Source organism: Alligator mississippiensis, chromosome 13 (assembly GCF_030867095.1).
Source record: "Alligator mississippiensis isolate rAllMis1 chromosome 13, rAllMis1, whole genome shotgun sequence".
In the NCBI taxonomy this organism is placed as follows: Eukaryota; Metazoa; Chordata; order Crocodylia; family Alligatoridae; genus Alligator; species Alligator mississippiensis.
Genome location: NC_081836.1, coordinates 42,823,243 through 42,839,607, shown reverse-complemented (window position 1 = coordinate 42,839,607; position 16,365 = coordinate 42,823,243). Strand labels below are relative to the sequence as shown.

At 40.8% G+C, this 16,365-nt stretch overlaps 1 protein-coding gene across 3 annotated transcripts in view; it reads left to right on the top strand.

The window, feature by feature from the left end:
- The window catches only part of MARF1 (meiosis regulator and mRNA stability factor 1), a 36,284-nt gene extending 31,086 nt beyond the window's left edge, over positions 1 to 5,198 (top strand). For all 3 annotated transcript variants that reach the window (XM_014610785.3, XM_019494749.2, XM_014610786.2), the window contains 4 exons: positions 1,215 to 1,275; positions 1,389 to 1,526; positions 1,960 to 2,130; positions 2,676 to 5,198. In XM_014610785.3, coding sequence (XP_014466271.1) covers positions 1,215 to 1,275; positions 1,389 to 1,526; positions 1,960 to 2,130; positions 2,676 to 2,911 — 606 coding nt within the window. In that variant the 3' untranslated portion in view covers positions 2,912 to 5,198. The remainder of the gene's footprint in view (positions 1 to 1,214; positions 1,276 to 1,388; positions 1,527 to 1,959; positions 2,131 to 2,675) is intronic.
- The last annotated feature ends 11,167 nt before the right edge of the window (positions 5,199 to 16,365 follow it).

Sequence of the window (16,365 nt, the reverse complement as noted above, 5' to 3'; positions counted from 1 at the left end):
CCACAAGAATATATTAATATTAACACACAACCACAACAATAACAATTATATACAAAAATTATAATACAGTGGTGAGTAAGAAAACAAAGAACAGTATGCAGACTTCAGTTTGTGTACTCCAAACAACGTTGCAACTTACAGCTAAGCTTGCTCTCAGGCCCTGGCCTTTAATTGAGAAATGTGAGGATTCCCCCCACCTCCCCAGAAGACTTTTCACACCTCCAGGATATTTTTTCTCCTTTTACAAAAGGAGCAGGTGATACTTTATCATACAGGTGTTGCTTAATGGGCAGATCCCAAAGTGATCGCTGGGGAGTCTTGTTCCACCCAGGCTAAACACAACTCCAAGCGTTCCACAGATAGTCTCACAAAAAAACACCTTTAATTTCTCTCATTCTCAAAATCACTAGACTCAGGAACTCGCACCAGACTCTCACACTCGAATCACACACAGCAAAAGCTCACATAACATGGGCACAGACATGGACACAAGCTCAGGCCCTTTTATATCTCAAAATCTCATCACATTCATGGTCTAATCATATCTCTAGGGCATATCGCTCAACTGCTCATCCAACTAGTGCATATGTCAAACTAATCAATCTTCACACTTTAAGCCAATTGTTGTCCATCTTGCTTCAGAAGATGTTGATCACCTTTTTGGTGCCAAAATTCCTGTCACCAGGAATTACATGCTTACTATATGTAAGTAGGTCAGTACGTCCTAGAGGTGGCAAGTTCACTGGTTCCTGAACCTTCATAAACTTCATTCACTGCACATGTGCTGGACTTAAACTTCCCTAACACATGTCACTTTCAGATAGGTCAGGGGGTGGATCTAGCATGATCTGCTAGAATAGTTTCAAAGAGTACACCTAAACATACTACTTATTTGCACATTTAAGTCTTTGGCTCAGTTCCTGGCTCTAAGCTTTCTTCAAATAAACCCATCTTTTTCTTTTTGGAGAATTGGGGGTTTTTTAAACTACTTTTTAATTGGTTTTGAAAATGTGGCATCATACATCCTACCTAGCTGTCTAGCATTTTTTTTCCCCGTTTGTCAAGCCAAAACTTTATTTTAGTGTGAGTAGCTGTGTAAGTTGATTTGCTTTTCTTTAGAAATGTTGTCCAAGCTAAAATGAGTGAAAAGTAGGGGGGAGATATTGAGATTGAATGGACATGCTCTTGTTTAATTTTACTTTTGTCTCTAATAGGTGGTCTGGATAAAAGGACATGGTCATAAGAGAATTGTAGTACTAAAGAATGACATGAAAAGTAAGAAAGTTTGATTTATTTAAAAAAAAAATATTTATATAAAGTAATTACTATGCTAATGGTAAATTGGCTTTTATAAGAGATCTCAGGCAAATAAACTTGATTTTTTGCAGCTCGTTTTAGCTCACCCAGTTTTTCCCCTGCTGATTATGTGGATGATCATGGAAATCAACTTGCTGATCATAATGAACATGTGGAGATTCCAGGATCCTCTGCATCAATGGAACTAAAACTAGGAACACCTACCAATGGTAACGCTAAGTGAATTTGTATAATAAAATTATTCAATGTTTGGGAAATATGCTGAAAACCAAGCAGAATGGGGAAAGTTGTATGACTTGGGAGGTTCTTTTAAATGATGAAATTATTATAGATATTTAACTCTTAAAGCTCTCAGAGCTCTTTCTCCAAAGGCAGGTGAATATATTTTGGTTTTTGTCCCTTTTATTCCTTAGCCATACCCTGGTTAGTTTAAATTTTTTTGACCAGGCAAAGTAATTCTTGCATGAATTGAATATTCACAATTTCATCTCGGGTTTAATCCCTAAATCCTTGTCAATTTGGCTGCATTGTTGACACTTACCAATTATGACCAAGTACTGTAGACTTGTTTCTAAATATTTAAAATTGGAAATGTATTTGAAGTTGGGGAGATTTTAAAAGATCTTCCTCCTGTTTCTGCAGTTATTAATCAAACTGAGCAAGAACTTCTTTGCCTCACACATACGTCCCCTATTGACCTCTTGTGTGAGCCAGTTCCTTCATGTTTACCTTCTCCACAACTGAGACCTGATCCAGTGATTCTTGAGTCTGCTGACCTCATTCAGTTTGAAGAGCATCCCCCACCTCTCTCTGGTACGTTAATAGCTTCAAGATACTTGCCCACATAGTCAAACTGGGCTTCTAATAACCATAATTTGAAATGACACATCAAGTAAGTTCTCCTGGATGGATGAGGGCAAGTTGTAGAAGGGGTGTTGCTTCATATTCGTTATACTTTATACAAGTCATCCTTCTGAAAGTATGAAAGCGTTCTTGCGTGCTAAATTCACAGGGACTACTTCGATTCTGTTCTAAAATGCAGTTGCCTTTTATAGTGGCAACAGTTTTCTCAAACCTTGTGAAATGATAACTGAAGGAACATTACAGTTCTTCAGAGTATTAAAAAGCTTTAATGTGTGAGACGAGAGCTAGACCAACACAGTAAGCTAATATTAGATGCCAAAGCCAAATGTATCAAAAGCAGTTGAGCACTGAAACAAATTATCCTAGTTTCTAGAACCAAGTTCTAGTCCTGCACTCTCACAGACATCATCTAGTTCTTTTATTGTGGGTCCTGTAAACTTTTTTTTTGAAAGCAAAATATCTATAAATAATTCAGATGATTTGTTTGTTTTTAGAAATTATGATTTTAACTGAAGAAGAAAAACAGAGGATCATCACCACCACAATAGTGCAAGAATTGCCCCAGGGCTCTGTGGTACCGACAGCCACAGAGAATACTTCAGTGCCTCCCAGTCAGTCTTCTGAAACCCAACTAAGCAAGGAAGCAATGGACAGCCCAGCCAAAAAACAACACAAAAATAAAGTAAAATTGGCAGCAAATTTTTCACTTGCACCTGTAACCAAGCTTTAAATTTTCCTCTAGTGTGAAAGACAAATGCTGTTGGACTCTGCACAAAATAAAGCTAACTGCTAGCCCTTATGTATTTTAATGAGGAGGACTAGAAGAGTCACTTACTTTGTATTTAGATGCATTCTGTAAAGATTTTGTTTCTTTTACACTGAACACAGCTGTCAGCAGGGCAGACTTTTTTATTATTTTGAAAAAAATATTTCCAGCATTCATTAAATTATTCTTAAAATTTTACAGTTTTTTTCATAAACTGGTGGTGTTCAGTAAAACAAAATAGAAACGCAACTAGAATGGAATGGATTTTATTTTCTTTAAGCCTCGGTGGTGTAATCCTACATGTAGCATATATTATATTCTATAGGATGTTGCTTACTGGTATTGTTTCAGATAGTATTAATAAAATGCATGATCTGTCTTTCAGAAGACCATTGAACAAATATAACTTGCTGGACTGGAATGAGTGAGCAGTTATTGATTGTACTAAGGCAGGGAAATTTGTTATTCGCAACTTGGTGACTTGTAATTGCACTGCGAAACCTTTCATGTAAAGATGTCTGTAGAAGGTTATATGGATTTTTTGGAAGATTTGTTTTAAATGTTTTCAGTAACTTTCATTCTGTTTAGGAGCTTTCTAGGAAGTTGAGGATGTTTTAAGCTTCCCTTTTATGTTTAATTCTGGTTTGACAGGAATTAGGTTAAGAAAAGAAAAGATTGTCTTGGTGTCATAAGTTTAAGGTAGAATAAAGACACACTTTTATTGTGTCCAGAAATGAAGTTACTAGTAAGATTCCAATATTTCTAAAATATGCATTTAATGCATAAATTATGGATCATAGAGGTGATATAAAGTGCTTTAAGATGGAATGATTGATGCTATTTCCACTTGCAAGGAAAGCTCTAGCTGTGGAATTGCCAAGGTTGTTCTGCTTAACCTTGTTTTTCTATTTTTTTAAGCATGTTGATAAATGGGAAGCTTACTCTGTTGCGCCGTTTTTTAACTGTGTCTGTTTTTATTCAAAAACTTACTCCTAGTGTTGGAAGCATTTTGTTTTTCTCCCCTGTTTTTTTTTTTGTGGTATTCTGTGTGGGCTTTTGGAATGTCCAGCCATTGCAAAGGAGGTAAGCCAGTGGGATGACCTTTTATTTCTAGTTAGCTGAAATGCCCAGTGAAGGGAGGCTTTATACCCATTTTGGGTAACCTTGGCATTTACAATGGATTGTATTTGCCAGGAAAGAATACATTTGAAAGAACCTAAGTGCAAAGGTTTACCACTGGTCGAATGGCTTCTGTTTTTGAGATGTGTTATTTGTAACTTGTAGAGGTGGCAAGTGGCTCCAGTTTCATAGCCAGCAATTGAAAATGCCACTAAATAATGGCTATAAACAGAATTTTACAAGTCAGATTTTGTTAAAAATCTTTTAAATATAGCCACATATTACCAATACTAAATGTATAGCCATTGTGAATGCAGAGAAACACTTGGAAGTTTTTCTGAGCATTTTGGCACAGTAGTTGAGTCCGTACTTAAACCTCTACAGATGTAGTGTTATTGAAAGCAAAATATAGCCTTTTTTTAGAATGCTTTTAATGATTTCAGGAATTGAATGTGAGAACATCTGCTGTTACCTTGCACAGCTTTCTTAAGGTTAACACTGATCATTTCGATCTCTGTTTCAGTAGCAAGTACAAAACAAACCTGTAAAATTTATTTTGCAAGATGCAATTACAAGTCATCCAAAGTACTAAGTGGAACCAGATTCTTGATGCTATGGAGGAAAAATTGGAGTATGATTCTGCACTATTTGTTTGTGAATGTGGTGGTTATGCCATTTATGGAGATCACATTTTTTTTCTGGATTCATGTGTAATTCTGATTTAAATTGCTGTTTGAGAGTAATAGAATAAAACTTTTGAGAAGTTGTGTTCATAGTCTGAGAAAATAGCCAATTGAATTGCAATATATATTTTTCTTATCCAAAAGGTTAAATGAATGATGTGACTTGCTGATTCAAAAGAATTAGGACCATGAAACTCTTTAATTTGAAAATTAAATATACAAATTTAGATTCCTGTCTGTTTTAAAAAGTCACTGAAGTCCTCAGTTTATGCACTATCTCATAGAGGTGGGGGTGGGATAAAGGGAGGAAAGGGAAGGAAAGAAAATTGTTTTTCTTAGCTGTCTACTTTGTTTGGACACTTTTTTTTTCTTTTGTGGCTCAAGTGCTGTTTTGTGTGTTGGGACCAAACAAACAGTTCTGTCAATAAAATTTTCAAGCAAGCATAAAACTCTTGCCTTATTTACTGAAGGGGGAAGTGACGAAATCCTAGAATTCCTGTTTGATTCTGTTCCTTTCCTGCACCTACAACAAATGCAGTCATCCAAGCAGAATAAATAAATCACTATTTTCTTTATTATTATTGTTTTTAAATCTAAAACCAGCACTAACTCTTAATTCCAGGGGCACATTTTTAAACAAATGCTTCCTTCAGTTCCTGCAGCTCAAATCATGCAATGTCCTTTAGTTGATTTTACTTAGCCTTGATCTAAAATTATGGAGAGGGAACAGGAAGTGTTCCCTCTCCATTATCTAAGGCTGGGGAGGCAGGAAGGGAAGAGTAAATGAAATGAAAACCTGGGTGCGATTTAAAATTTAAAAGATGTGGCAAAGTAGTAGAATTTTCAATAAAGCCAAAGGGAATTAGCCCAAGTCCCTCTGAGGGACCTTAACCAAACCGTCCCTTGGGATTTTTCACTGGGGAAGTCTGGGTAAAATATTTTCGGTAACATCTGCCCTTATCAACTGATTTCTTATCTCCTTATTTACAGAGCAAAATAGCTCAAAGACACTTGAACCTAAATGAAGTGGCGTTTGTAATAGTTTCCCAGTTGAATGCTTCTTCCTGCCTGTGGTCCAGACTGCAGGTTTCTCCCTCTTATGCAGGGGACTCCTTACTGAAAGCTTGACCGAGATGAAATTTATAGCGCCATACAAAGTTGCTTTCATATTTTTGAAGTCACCAGTGAATGTGTGCAAGTCTTGTCACATAAAACAGACTATTGCCTATAATTAATGTTGTTTCTGAGATTTAATATTTTTATGCTATATAGTTTGTATATAATTTCCTGCACCTATTCTTTCCCTGCACATATTCAAACATTTGATGTTGCATCTTTTTCAGATTTTGGGCATTTTCTTCAAATTTTACCTCTACTGCTAATACAGTGTGAATGTATAAATACAGTAAAGAGAAATACTTTAGAAATCATAACTTCTGCATCAACATCTCTAATACTACACACACGTCTGATCAGTTTCCTTTCTATTGGTGTACCATAGGATTTACTACAACAGCTAACTGGGCTACCTCTGAAGGAGGTGATACTTCTCCTCTATAGGGCACTAGTCAGATTGCAGTTGGAGTACTGCGTGCAATTCTGGGTGCCATAATTCAAGAGGGATGCGGATAACCTGGAGAGGGTCCAGAGAAGGGCCACTCGTATGGTTAAAGGCCTGCAGACCAAGCCCTACGAGATGAGACTAGAGAAACTGGACCTTTTCAGCCTCCGCAAGAGAAGGTTGAGAGGCGACCTTGTGGCTGCCTATAAGTTCATCACGGGGGCACAGAAGGGAGTTGGTGAGGATTTATTCACCAAGACGCCCCCAGGGGTTACAAGAAACAATGGCCACAAGCTAGCAGAGAGCAGATTTAGATTGGACATTAGGAAGAACTTCACAGTTCGAGTGGCCAAGGTCTGGAACGGGCTCCCAAGGGAGGTGGTGCTCTCCCCTACCCTGGGGGTCTTCAAGAGGAGGTTAGATGAGCATCTAGCTGGGGTCATCTAGACCCAGCACTCTTTCCTGCCTATGCAGGGGGGTCGGACTCGATGATCTATTCCCTTCCGACCCTAACATCTATGATCATCTCCTGGCATTTCTCATGGATTTGGAGTCTAGCAGCTGTCTTTAAGGCCTATTGCCCACTTCAAGCTCTATTGGATGCTCCTGTTTTCCCCATTCCCCTGCTTTTTATTTGGCGGTCATGTCATTCCACTGGGACCCATTATGTTTTTAGAGAGGAAAAAGAAAACTTTCTCCCTTTCTAGTGTCATTTCTTCGCCACTGAGAGAATATTAAGGTTCTCTCAAAAAAGGTTGTTTCCATCTAATGGAACCAAGCAAAAAATTATATGGTTTCTTTCCTGGAGCATATGGTGGACGTATTATGATTGGAAGCCATATGATCTTGAAAGAGGAAGACAGATGTACTTTGTGGGTCTTTTGATTGTGGTAGCAATTAGGGCTGTGCAAAATCTCGCCAGCAGTTTCGTTTCGAATCATTTCGAGCTCGAAACAGCAAAATCGAAACAAAGCAGAGAGCTTCAAAACAGACTCGAAACGAAACAAGGCAAGTTGAAACATTTTGAAAAATTTGAAATGTTTCAAGTTTCGAAGTTCAAGCTGGGCTTGCCTGCAGGGAAACAGAAACTAAAGTAAGGAGAGGGAGGGGGAACGGGGCGGGAGGGAGTGCCTTCATATTGACTGTGTAGCTGGCCAGTGACTGTCACCCTTCCCTGAGGTCTCTTCCAATCCCAGTGCTCTGGGGGAGGGATGGAAAAACTCCATTGAAGGCAGCATTGTTTGAACTGCCCTGCTTTCTGCCTTGGTGTCAGTTGAGTGAAGGCACACCTTAACACACACAGTGTCACCCACCCATGTCATGCATTTTGCCTGTCAGCAGCTAGAGGTGCAGGGCCCCAGAACCCAGACTTCCCCTGCACCTATCTCCTTGACAGCTGGCAGGCTTTGTGACCGCAGCAGGGGCTACCATCCCTGCAGCTTTCACCCCGCGTCACGTGACATGAGTTTTTTTTGCTTTCAAGACTTTGAGGTGATGTTTCCCTGAAACTCCTGTACCTATCTCCTTGAAACTTGGCAGGCTTCATGCCCTCAGAAGGGGCTATCATTCCTGCAAGTTTCATCCAAATCAGGCCAGAAATAACAAAGTTATAGGCTGTTTCAAGCTTCCCCATTATAGCCTATGGGCAAAATGTCAAAACTGTTTCGACAAAACAAAATGGAACTGCAGTTTTGAATTGAAAAGAAATTTGAAACAAAACGCTGTTCCATTGAAATGTCAAAATGCAAGTCAGAATGGAACGGTGCCATTTCGCACAGCCCTAGTAGCAATGTACTAACAGTCATCCTTTAATTTACCTTTTTCAAACATGAGACAAGGAGTAAGTTAGGCCAGGATCTCCCATAAAGGCACAGAGGTTGGATTCAACATCCTTTATGAGGGAGGGGATATAATTATATATGCCTGTAAACTATTTCTAACTGCTGAAGGCCTTGGGCAAGTGTCGAGGGGGACTAACCTTATTCGTTAGTAAACTAAAGGGACTCGGAGAAGAGCTACAGAGAGCTAGCAAAATTGGCTTCTAGGAAAATAGTTAAGAAAACTATTTATGCCTGCAGGCTAAGATGACAAAAGGGAGAGAGAAGTCTAAAATTGGAGAGAATGGAGATTTTTTTGTGTGGTATGTGGGGGCTGTAGAAGTAATTAAGTTGAAAAGGAAAATTAGACTAACTATAAGGAAAAAACTTCCTGAAAACAGGTGTAACAACTCTTAAAAACTTACCTGGAAATTTTACAACCTTACAAAAACCCTAGAAAATGTTCCAGAGGGAGCCACACTCCAGTGGTAGGAGGGCAGGTAAAGATTCCCATTACCAGGAGTACAGGTAGATATAAACATGACTCTTCTACTCTTATAAAAGCCACAAGCAAGAAAACTGAGGTGGTTTGTACTCCTGGGCTTTGTGTTCTGTTCTAGTGGTGATATTAGGAGGCTGTTCTAGGCCCTGGTGCTAGGCAGTGAAGTATATGGATTCTCTCTTTAGCTCATGCAGTGAGTATTTCAGGATATCTATCAAGTGATCTCACCAGTCTTTGATCTTAACAGTTAAGCAGAGTTTTTTAAACAGACCTGTGTCCTTTATCACCAGTCAGGATTTTGAAGCACATACACTTCAACTGCAGTCCTGCACTGCTCTGCATCAGTCATAGTTCTTTAGGGCAACCTTTACTAGTTCAGAACTTGAACAGAAGTGAAACAGCACTGAGCACTGATCTCAAGCACCCATTGCCAGAAGTAAGGTCTCTTTCCCCCCTGGGAGGTTGAAGGAAGAGAAGATACATCAGCCTCTACAATCTGTTCTGAATTGACAATAGATTAGCTTTACCTTTAACAGCTTTTGAACCTGTGCTATAAGCCAAGGCTCTTCCTGTGGCCAGCTGGTGTATGAAATTTCCTTTTATGCTGCATGAAACTTCCTTTTACGCTACCTTGAATTAGCCCCTTGTTCTTCATTGAACAATGAAGTGAAGTGTCTCTGCTTTTACATTACTCTATTTCAGAGTGTGCATAGAGCTCAGACAGCATTAGCATATACCTTGCAGTAGGCACAGAAATCTCCAATCAGCCTGTCAGTCTGCCCTGAAACAGCATAAAAAAAGGAACTCAGCCAGCAAATCTGTTTTGTGTGAGAAGGGATCTAAGATTACAGAATATTTTGTCATTGGTGTAGGTAGGATCTTTAATCACAAGGAATTTTGGAATTGGCTACAGTCATCTCTGCTGGTTTGAGCTTTCTTGAACTCAAAAACAGCAATCACCTGTGAAACCAAAGCCCTACAGTGTTGGCACTGAATTCATGACCTAGATACCTTGTTCTGCACAGACCTAAACCCTCAGACCAACCACGACTTATTCCATTTGATAATAGGCAAATTGTATAGATACACTGTGATAGCAGATAAGAATAATGCAGTCAAGGCAAACAATTTTATATCTACCAGTCTAAAGGCAGAAGAAAGGTACATCTGGCCAGTACATGAGTGTCCCCCTGTGGTTCTTTCTTGAATGTCAGCAGCCTGAAAGCCGAGGACCAAGGCCTACTCCCCTGCCACTGGGGTGTGTGAGACAGGCTAGTGGTATGCCTTCTGTCCATGGTGGCCATGGGACCCCCCCCCTACTATGGGGACCGTTTGCTGCCCTGAAATCCCTCCTTTGTATTTTTCCTCCTCCTGATGACTTCATCTCCGGATACCATTGATTGGTTTTCCTTTGGTCATCATACTGTCCATGTTTTGTTCTGTCAGCATATTCCTTTGTTCCCATGAACCCATCACATGCGCACATCTTAATTTGGTCATTTCCCAGTGTCTTAATTTGGTCATGCTCTGCCGGCCTCCTAATTTGGTCCATTCACCAAAACTGGAAATCCCAAGGGCTTTGTAAGTAGGCACTGTGACTTGGTGCCAATGTGGCAAGCCTATCTTTTGTTATGGGACAGTGTGGTACATGTCTTCAATTTCCCAGTCTGTTTGTCTGCTGGTTCCAGACACAGTGGGCCTTGAAGGAAACGTTGTCAGAAGCTTTTAGAAACCAATTAACCCTTGCATTTCCATGGACCTTCTTCTAATGCAATATCTACTTTTCCTACAAGCTAATTCCTACACACAAATCTCTAAATATAATTTTCTAGCCATAATCCAGTAGATGGAAGCTACAACAGGGTGGCAATTAATTAGTTAGACTCTCTCACTCCTGCTGATTTAGAGAATTACTCTCAGACACCTGCAGTTAATTAGTTAGACTCACACCCTGGCATCTATTGGGAGGGCAATATAGCAGTGCATAGGCAATCCAGAAAGTTTTTGGAGAGAGTTGGGGACAAGTACCTGGTGCAAGTGCTGGAATGTCCATCTAGGGGCCACATTCTTCTTGACCTGCTGCTCACAGAGAAGAATTGGTGGGGAATGTAGTACTCGGGTATGCAGGGATGAAGTCAGGAAGGCCAAAGTGCAGTTGGAGTTGCAGCTAGCAAGGGATGTGAAGGGAAATGGGACAGGTTTCTACAAGTATGTCAGTAGCAAGAGGAGGATCAGGGAAAGCGTGGGTCCCTTACTGAGGCAACCTTGTGGCAGAGGATGCAGGAAAGGCTGAAGTGCTCAATGCCTTCTTCGCCTCCGTCTTCACAGGCAAGATCAGCTGCCAGACTACTGCACCAGACAGCACAGTTTGGGGAGGAGGTGAGCAAGCAACAGTGGTGAAAGAACAGGTGAGGGACTATTTAGAAAAGCTGGACATGTAAAAGTCCTAGGGGCTGGATGGGATGCACCTAAAGTGCTGAGGAGTTGGCTGATGAGGTTGCAGAGCCATTGGCCATCATCTTTGAAAACTCATGGCAATCAGGAGAGGTCCCAGATGATTGGAAAAGGGCAAACATAGTGCCCATATTTCAGAAAGGGAAAAAGGAGGGTCCAGGGAACTACAGACCAGTCAGCCTCACCTCAGTCCCTGGAAAAATCATGGAGAAGATCCTCAAGGAATCCATTTTTAAGCACTTGATTCAGCAAGGGCAAGTCATGCCTAACCAACTCGATTGCCTTCTATGACAAAGTGACTGGCTCTGTGGATGTAAGGAGACCAGTGGATGTGGTGTACCTTGATTTTAACAAGGATTTGATATGGTCTCCCACAAAATTCTTGCAGGCAAGCTAAGGAAGTATGGGCTGGATGAATGGACTGTAAGTCGGATAGACAACTGGCTGGATCATTGGGCTCAGAGGGTAGTAATCAATGCTTTGATGTCTAGTTGGCAGCCAGTATCAAGGGGAGTGCCCATGGGGTTGGTACTGGGACTGGTTTTGTTCAATATATTCATTAACAACCTGGAAGATGGGATGAAGTGCACCCTCAGCAAGTTCGCAGATGACACCAAGCTGTGGGGAGTAGTAGATGTGGAGGGTAAGGCTAGCATTCAGAGTGACCTAGACAAATTGGAGGATTGGGCCAAAAGAAATCTCATGAGGTTCAATAACGATAAGTTGCAAGTCCTGCACTTTGAACAATCCCATGCACTACGACAGGTTTGGGACCACCTGGCTAAGCAGCAGCTCAGCAGAAAAGGACATATGGGTTACAGGGTACAATAAGTCAGATATGAGTCAGCAGTGTGCCCTTATTGCGAAGAAGACTAACAGCATACTGGGCTCAGCAGTAGGAGTGTTGCCAGTAGGACAAGGGAAGTGATTATTCCCCTCTCTTCAGCATTGGTGAGGCCACATCTGGAGTGCTGTGTTCAGTTTTGGGCCCCCTGCCACAGAAAGGATGTGGACAAATTGGAGAAAGTCCAGCAGAAGGCAACAAAAATGTTGAGGGGGGCTGGGGCACATGATTTATGTGAGGAAAGACTGAGAGAACTGGGCTTATTTAGTCTAGAGAAGAGAAGACAGAGGGGATTTAATAGCAACCTTCAACTACCTGAAGCAGGGTTTGAAAGAGGATGGAGCTGGACTGTTCTCAGTGGTGACAGGCGACAGAACAAGGAGCAATGGTCTCAAGTTGCAGCAAGGGAAGTTTAGGTTAGATATTAGGAAGAATGTTCTTACTGGGAGGGTAAAACACTGGAACAGGTTACCCAAAGAGGTTGTGGACTCCCCATCCTTGAAAGCTTTTAAGACCTGGCTAGACAAAGCTTTGTCTGAGATGATCTAGCTGGGAATGGTGGTCCTGCCTTTAACAGGGGGTTGGACTAGGTGACCTTCCAACCCTATTTTTTTAATGATTCTGTGATTTGTTACCTGAACCCTTTCTCACCAGGACTCCCACTGGGCAGCATGTGAGCAGGTACAGTAAAGCTGCAGCACAGAAATTCTTTGCAGACTGAGGTGACTCGTGGGGTATGCAAACCTCCCAGCTCTGTGTGCAGTTTTTCCTGGACATAGCTACTGACTCCTCCATTTGTCCCTGTGTACAGAGGAGGTAGAATGGGAGTCTAGGGTGTGCAGCTCCTTGGTTCTGCTCCCATCTTTTTTCCCCAACTTATTCAATAACCTTGGACAAAAGCAAAAATGACGGTTCCTGTATTAATTGTGCTGCATTTCAAATTGTGTGAAGGTTGTAACCAAAAATTCAAAATGGTTTTAAAACCGTGTATCACCAGACTATAGTTAAAATATGCCTTTGTTTTTTCAGTAAAACAGGCCCATTAAGATTTCTTTCCTGTATATAAAAGTACTTACCATTGGTAATGGCTCTCACACACACACACACAAGTATACACTGATCAGCTTAACTTCAAATCTGCCATTACACTCATAGCCCATGGCAGTGAATGCTTTCATTTGTTCAGTATGTTCAGCTTCAAAATGAGTGTTTGCTTCACTGCTTTTCTGGAGAGGGGCTCTGTCACTTTGGTTTTGGCAGTGTGGATAATGCCATCATATGGTTTGGAAGTCATGCATTTTCTAGAATTCTTGTGACAGCTGTAATTCACTGAACTAACTTGCATCCCATGGATCTTCTTTTATTTCATATAAGAAAGGTCATTGTGGGCCCTGCATGTTCATCCCAAGAAGTGACCATAATCTTATTTAGGCTTTAGACTGGCAAAAGCATGCTGCATAGCCATTTTTGAAGAAGCTATGCCAAATTGGGTAACTGCTGGAAAACCACCTTTGCCAATAAGCTACTAGTGCTATCCTGACTGCAGACAGGTCTTTAAGCATTGATGCAAATAATCAGTGAAAGCAAACTGTCTGGTTAGCTTACAGATTAAGTGCTCTTTAATAGTCAATCTGATGGTAAAGTAATTCACCTTGCAAGTGCCACTTGAGGCCACTTAGCATGAGTTGCAGTTTACAAAGGTCTGCGCTGATGCACACATACTGTCATGATTAGAATTGTTTGGGGTCATCATATGCATAGAAATGATACAGTTGGAAGGGACTGTTCTCAGTGGTAGCAGGTGACAGAACAAGGAGCAATGGTCTCAAATTACAGCAAGGGAAGTTTAGGTTGGATATTAAGAAACATTTTCTCACTAGGAGGGTGGTGAAATACTGAAATGGGTTACATTCCTAGAGAGGTGGTGGAATTTCCATCCTTGGAGGTTTAAGGCCCAGCTGGACAAAGCCATGGCTGGGATGATCTAGTTGGGGCTGGTCCTCCTTTGAGCAGGTGGTTGGACTAGATGATCTCCTGAGGTCCCTTCCAACCCTAATTTTCTATGATTCTATGACTAGAAGGGTCATCTAGTCCAGCAACATAATTGAGAGAGGGACAACGAGGGTACTAACCCTGGGTACTGATGGAGGAGGTGAGGAATGTAAAAACAACAGCTGCCTCCACTGCTGTCCTGACTGCCATGCAGCTGCTGGTAGCCCAGCTGAGGCCTCTGCCATGCGTGTTGCTGTTGTCCAGGGCACAGAACTGCCCAGTTGCATCTCTCTAGTCCAACATATTGTACAGACTGTGCTATTCCTAAACCATTCCAGACAAATATTTATCCAGCCTCTGCTTGAAAACCTGCAATGAAGGAGATTCCACAACTTACTTGAGCAGCTTGTTCCATTGTCCTACTATTCTTAGAAGTAAGGAACTGTTTTCTGAAGCGTAATCTCAGTCTATTTTGCAGTTTAAACACATTGCTTCATGTCATGCCGTGTGATAAGGAAGAACAGTTGTTCTACCTTTTCTTTATGGCAGCCTTTTGAATATTTAAAACTGCTATCATATTCTCCTTAACATCTTTTTCTCCAAAGGAGAAAGCCTCATCTTTCATATTTGTATATGTCTTGGAATCTTTGTGGTGTGATTAGAATGTTCTTTGGATTTCTGCTGACGAGCCCAATTCTATGGCTTCAGGATGTTTTCTGATGGCTTTGTTGTGTCCCTGTGTGTACCTTTTATAAGTCACAGCAAGTAGGGGGAAGGTCACTTAGAAGTATACTGTGATACAGGTATCTATTGTGCAGAGTTGCTCTATCTATCTATCTATCTATCTATCTATCTATCTATCTATCTATCTATCTATCTATCTATCTATCTATCTATCGCCTCCTTCAAGCGTTCACCCACCATTGAACAATGGGGGCCATTCACAACGAACATATCAACAGCTGTGGGAGAAACAATGTCTGTTACAAAGAAGGCAGGGTGTCTCTTTAATGCTTGGGGCCCAGGATGCTTTGAATGTAGGTCCTTAGAAGACATCCCAAAAATTCTTTCTGACTGAATATATTTTAAAGCAGTTGGAGATGTCTTCCACTAGTGCTGATCAATAAGGACACTCAGCAACTTCACTGCTGTGGTAGATCTAAATCTAGGTTAATGCAACAGCAAAGCAAATGCTGCAGAACAGCTGTTTTGTCAATACTTGTGTGGAATTTGTTAATGATTTGTGTTTGTGCCCCTTGTACATTCAATGTCCATGAGTCTTCTAGGAAACATGGAAACCACAAAAACTAAATGAATCTTAAGTAAGTATTGCAAAATATTCAGCGAGGGCATGGTTTGAAATTGTAATCCTAAATATTGTTCAAGTAGGAAACTTGATTCTCAGACAGTCTTGGCAATATGTCTAATAAAGACCACTTGACTATCTACAGTGATGAGCATTGAATGAAGCAAGCTCAGGCTTGCAAAAGCTTTGATTCCGTTAGTTTATAGGGTGCAACTCTAGCATGCCTTCTCTTTGCCATCAGACTAACGTGGCTAATGACCTCTCTCTGGTCAGTAGTTAGATCGTTTGACTGACAAGTAGTAGATCTGGGTTCTGTTCCTGCTATTTGATTTGAGGTAAGCTACTTTTCCTCTCTGTGTCCCTGTCTCACCTTCCAGCCTTTGTCTGTGTTCTCTATTGAGGTCTTTGAAGCAAGGACTTTTTCACTCAGTCTTTGTATAGTACCTGGAACAGTGAAGCCCATATCACAAATCATGATGAAGGGTAAAATTGATTGTTCTCAAAACAAACTCAGGAACAACCTCCAGAACAGGAATTGTTTAGCATAATGAATAATTGTCTGCATATTAATCAGATTGCTCATTGCATGTTATTTGCAGAAATCTTCTTCCTAAAATGAGACAAAACCCAGCAGCCCTCCTCATTGCAGGGGTCCAGCTGCATGCATTTATTCCTGCTTCACTCTGGGAATGTGGGCTATGTTCACAGCCAGTGTAAATTTATTATTTGTCTCCTGAAGGCTATGAAAATCAATTTATTGCAGATAAGGATCTAAATGTTTTAAAAAAGTGGGTACTTATTTAATTACTGGATGGCTTGGTGAATGCAGACCATCCTGCTAGTTATCAGCTATTCTCTGCTACTCAGCAAAATATACTTTCTGACTTAAGTACTTAGTTTCATGGGGGAGTAATCTCCCTTCATTTCAAGGCCCCTGAATTGTGATCATGTTTTGTGGGAGCAGAACTCCTTAAGTTCACAAAATAGCTTGTGTGCAAATGCTGGCAGGAGCGGAGATTTCTGCTGAAGCAGTTGGAATATACCTTGTGTACAATGTGCAGACAAAATAATTGGTAAATGTTCTGAATTATGGACTGGTTGTTGGTGGTGAGAGATTGTTCACAGATGACTTCAAGCTCA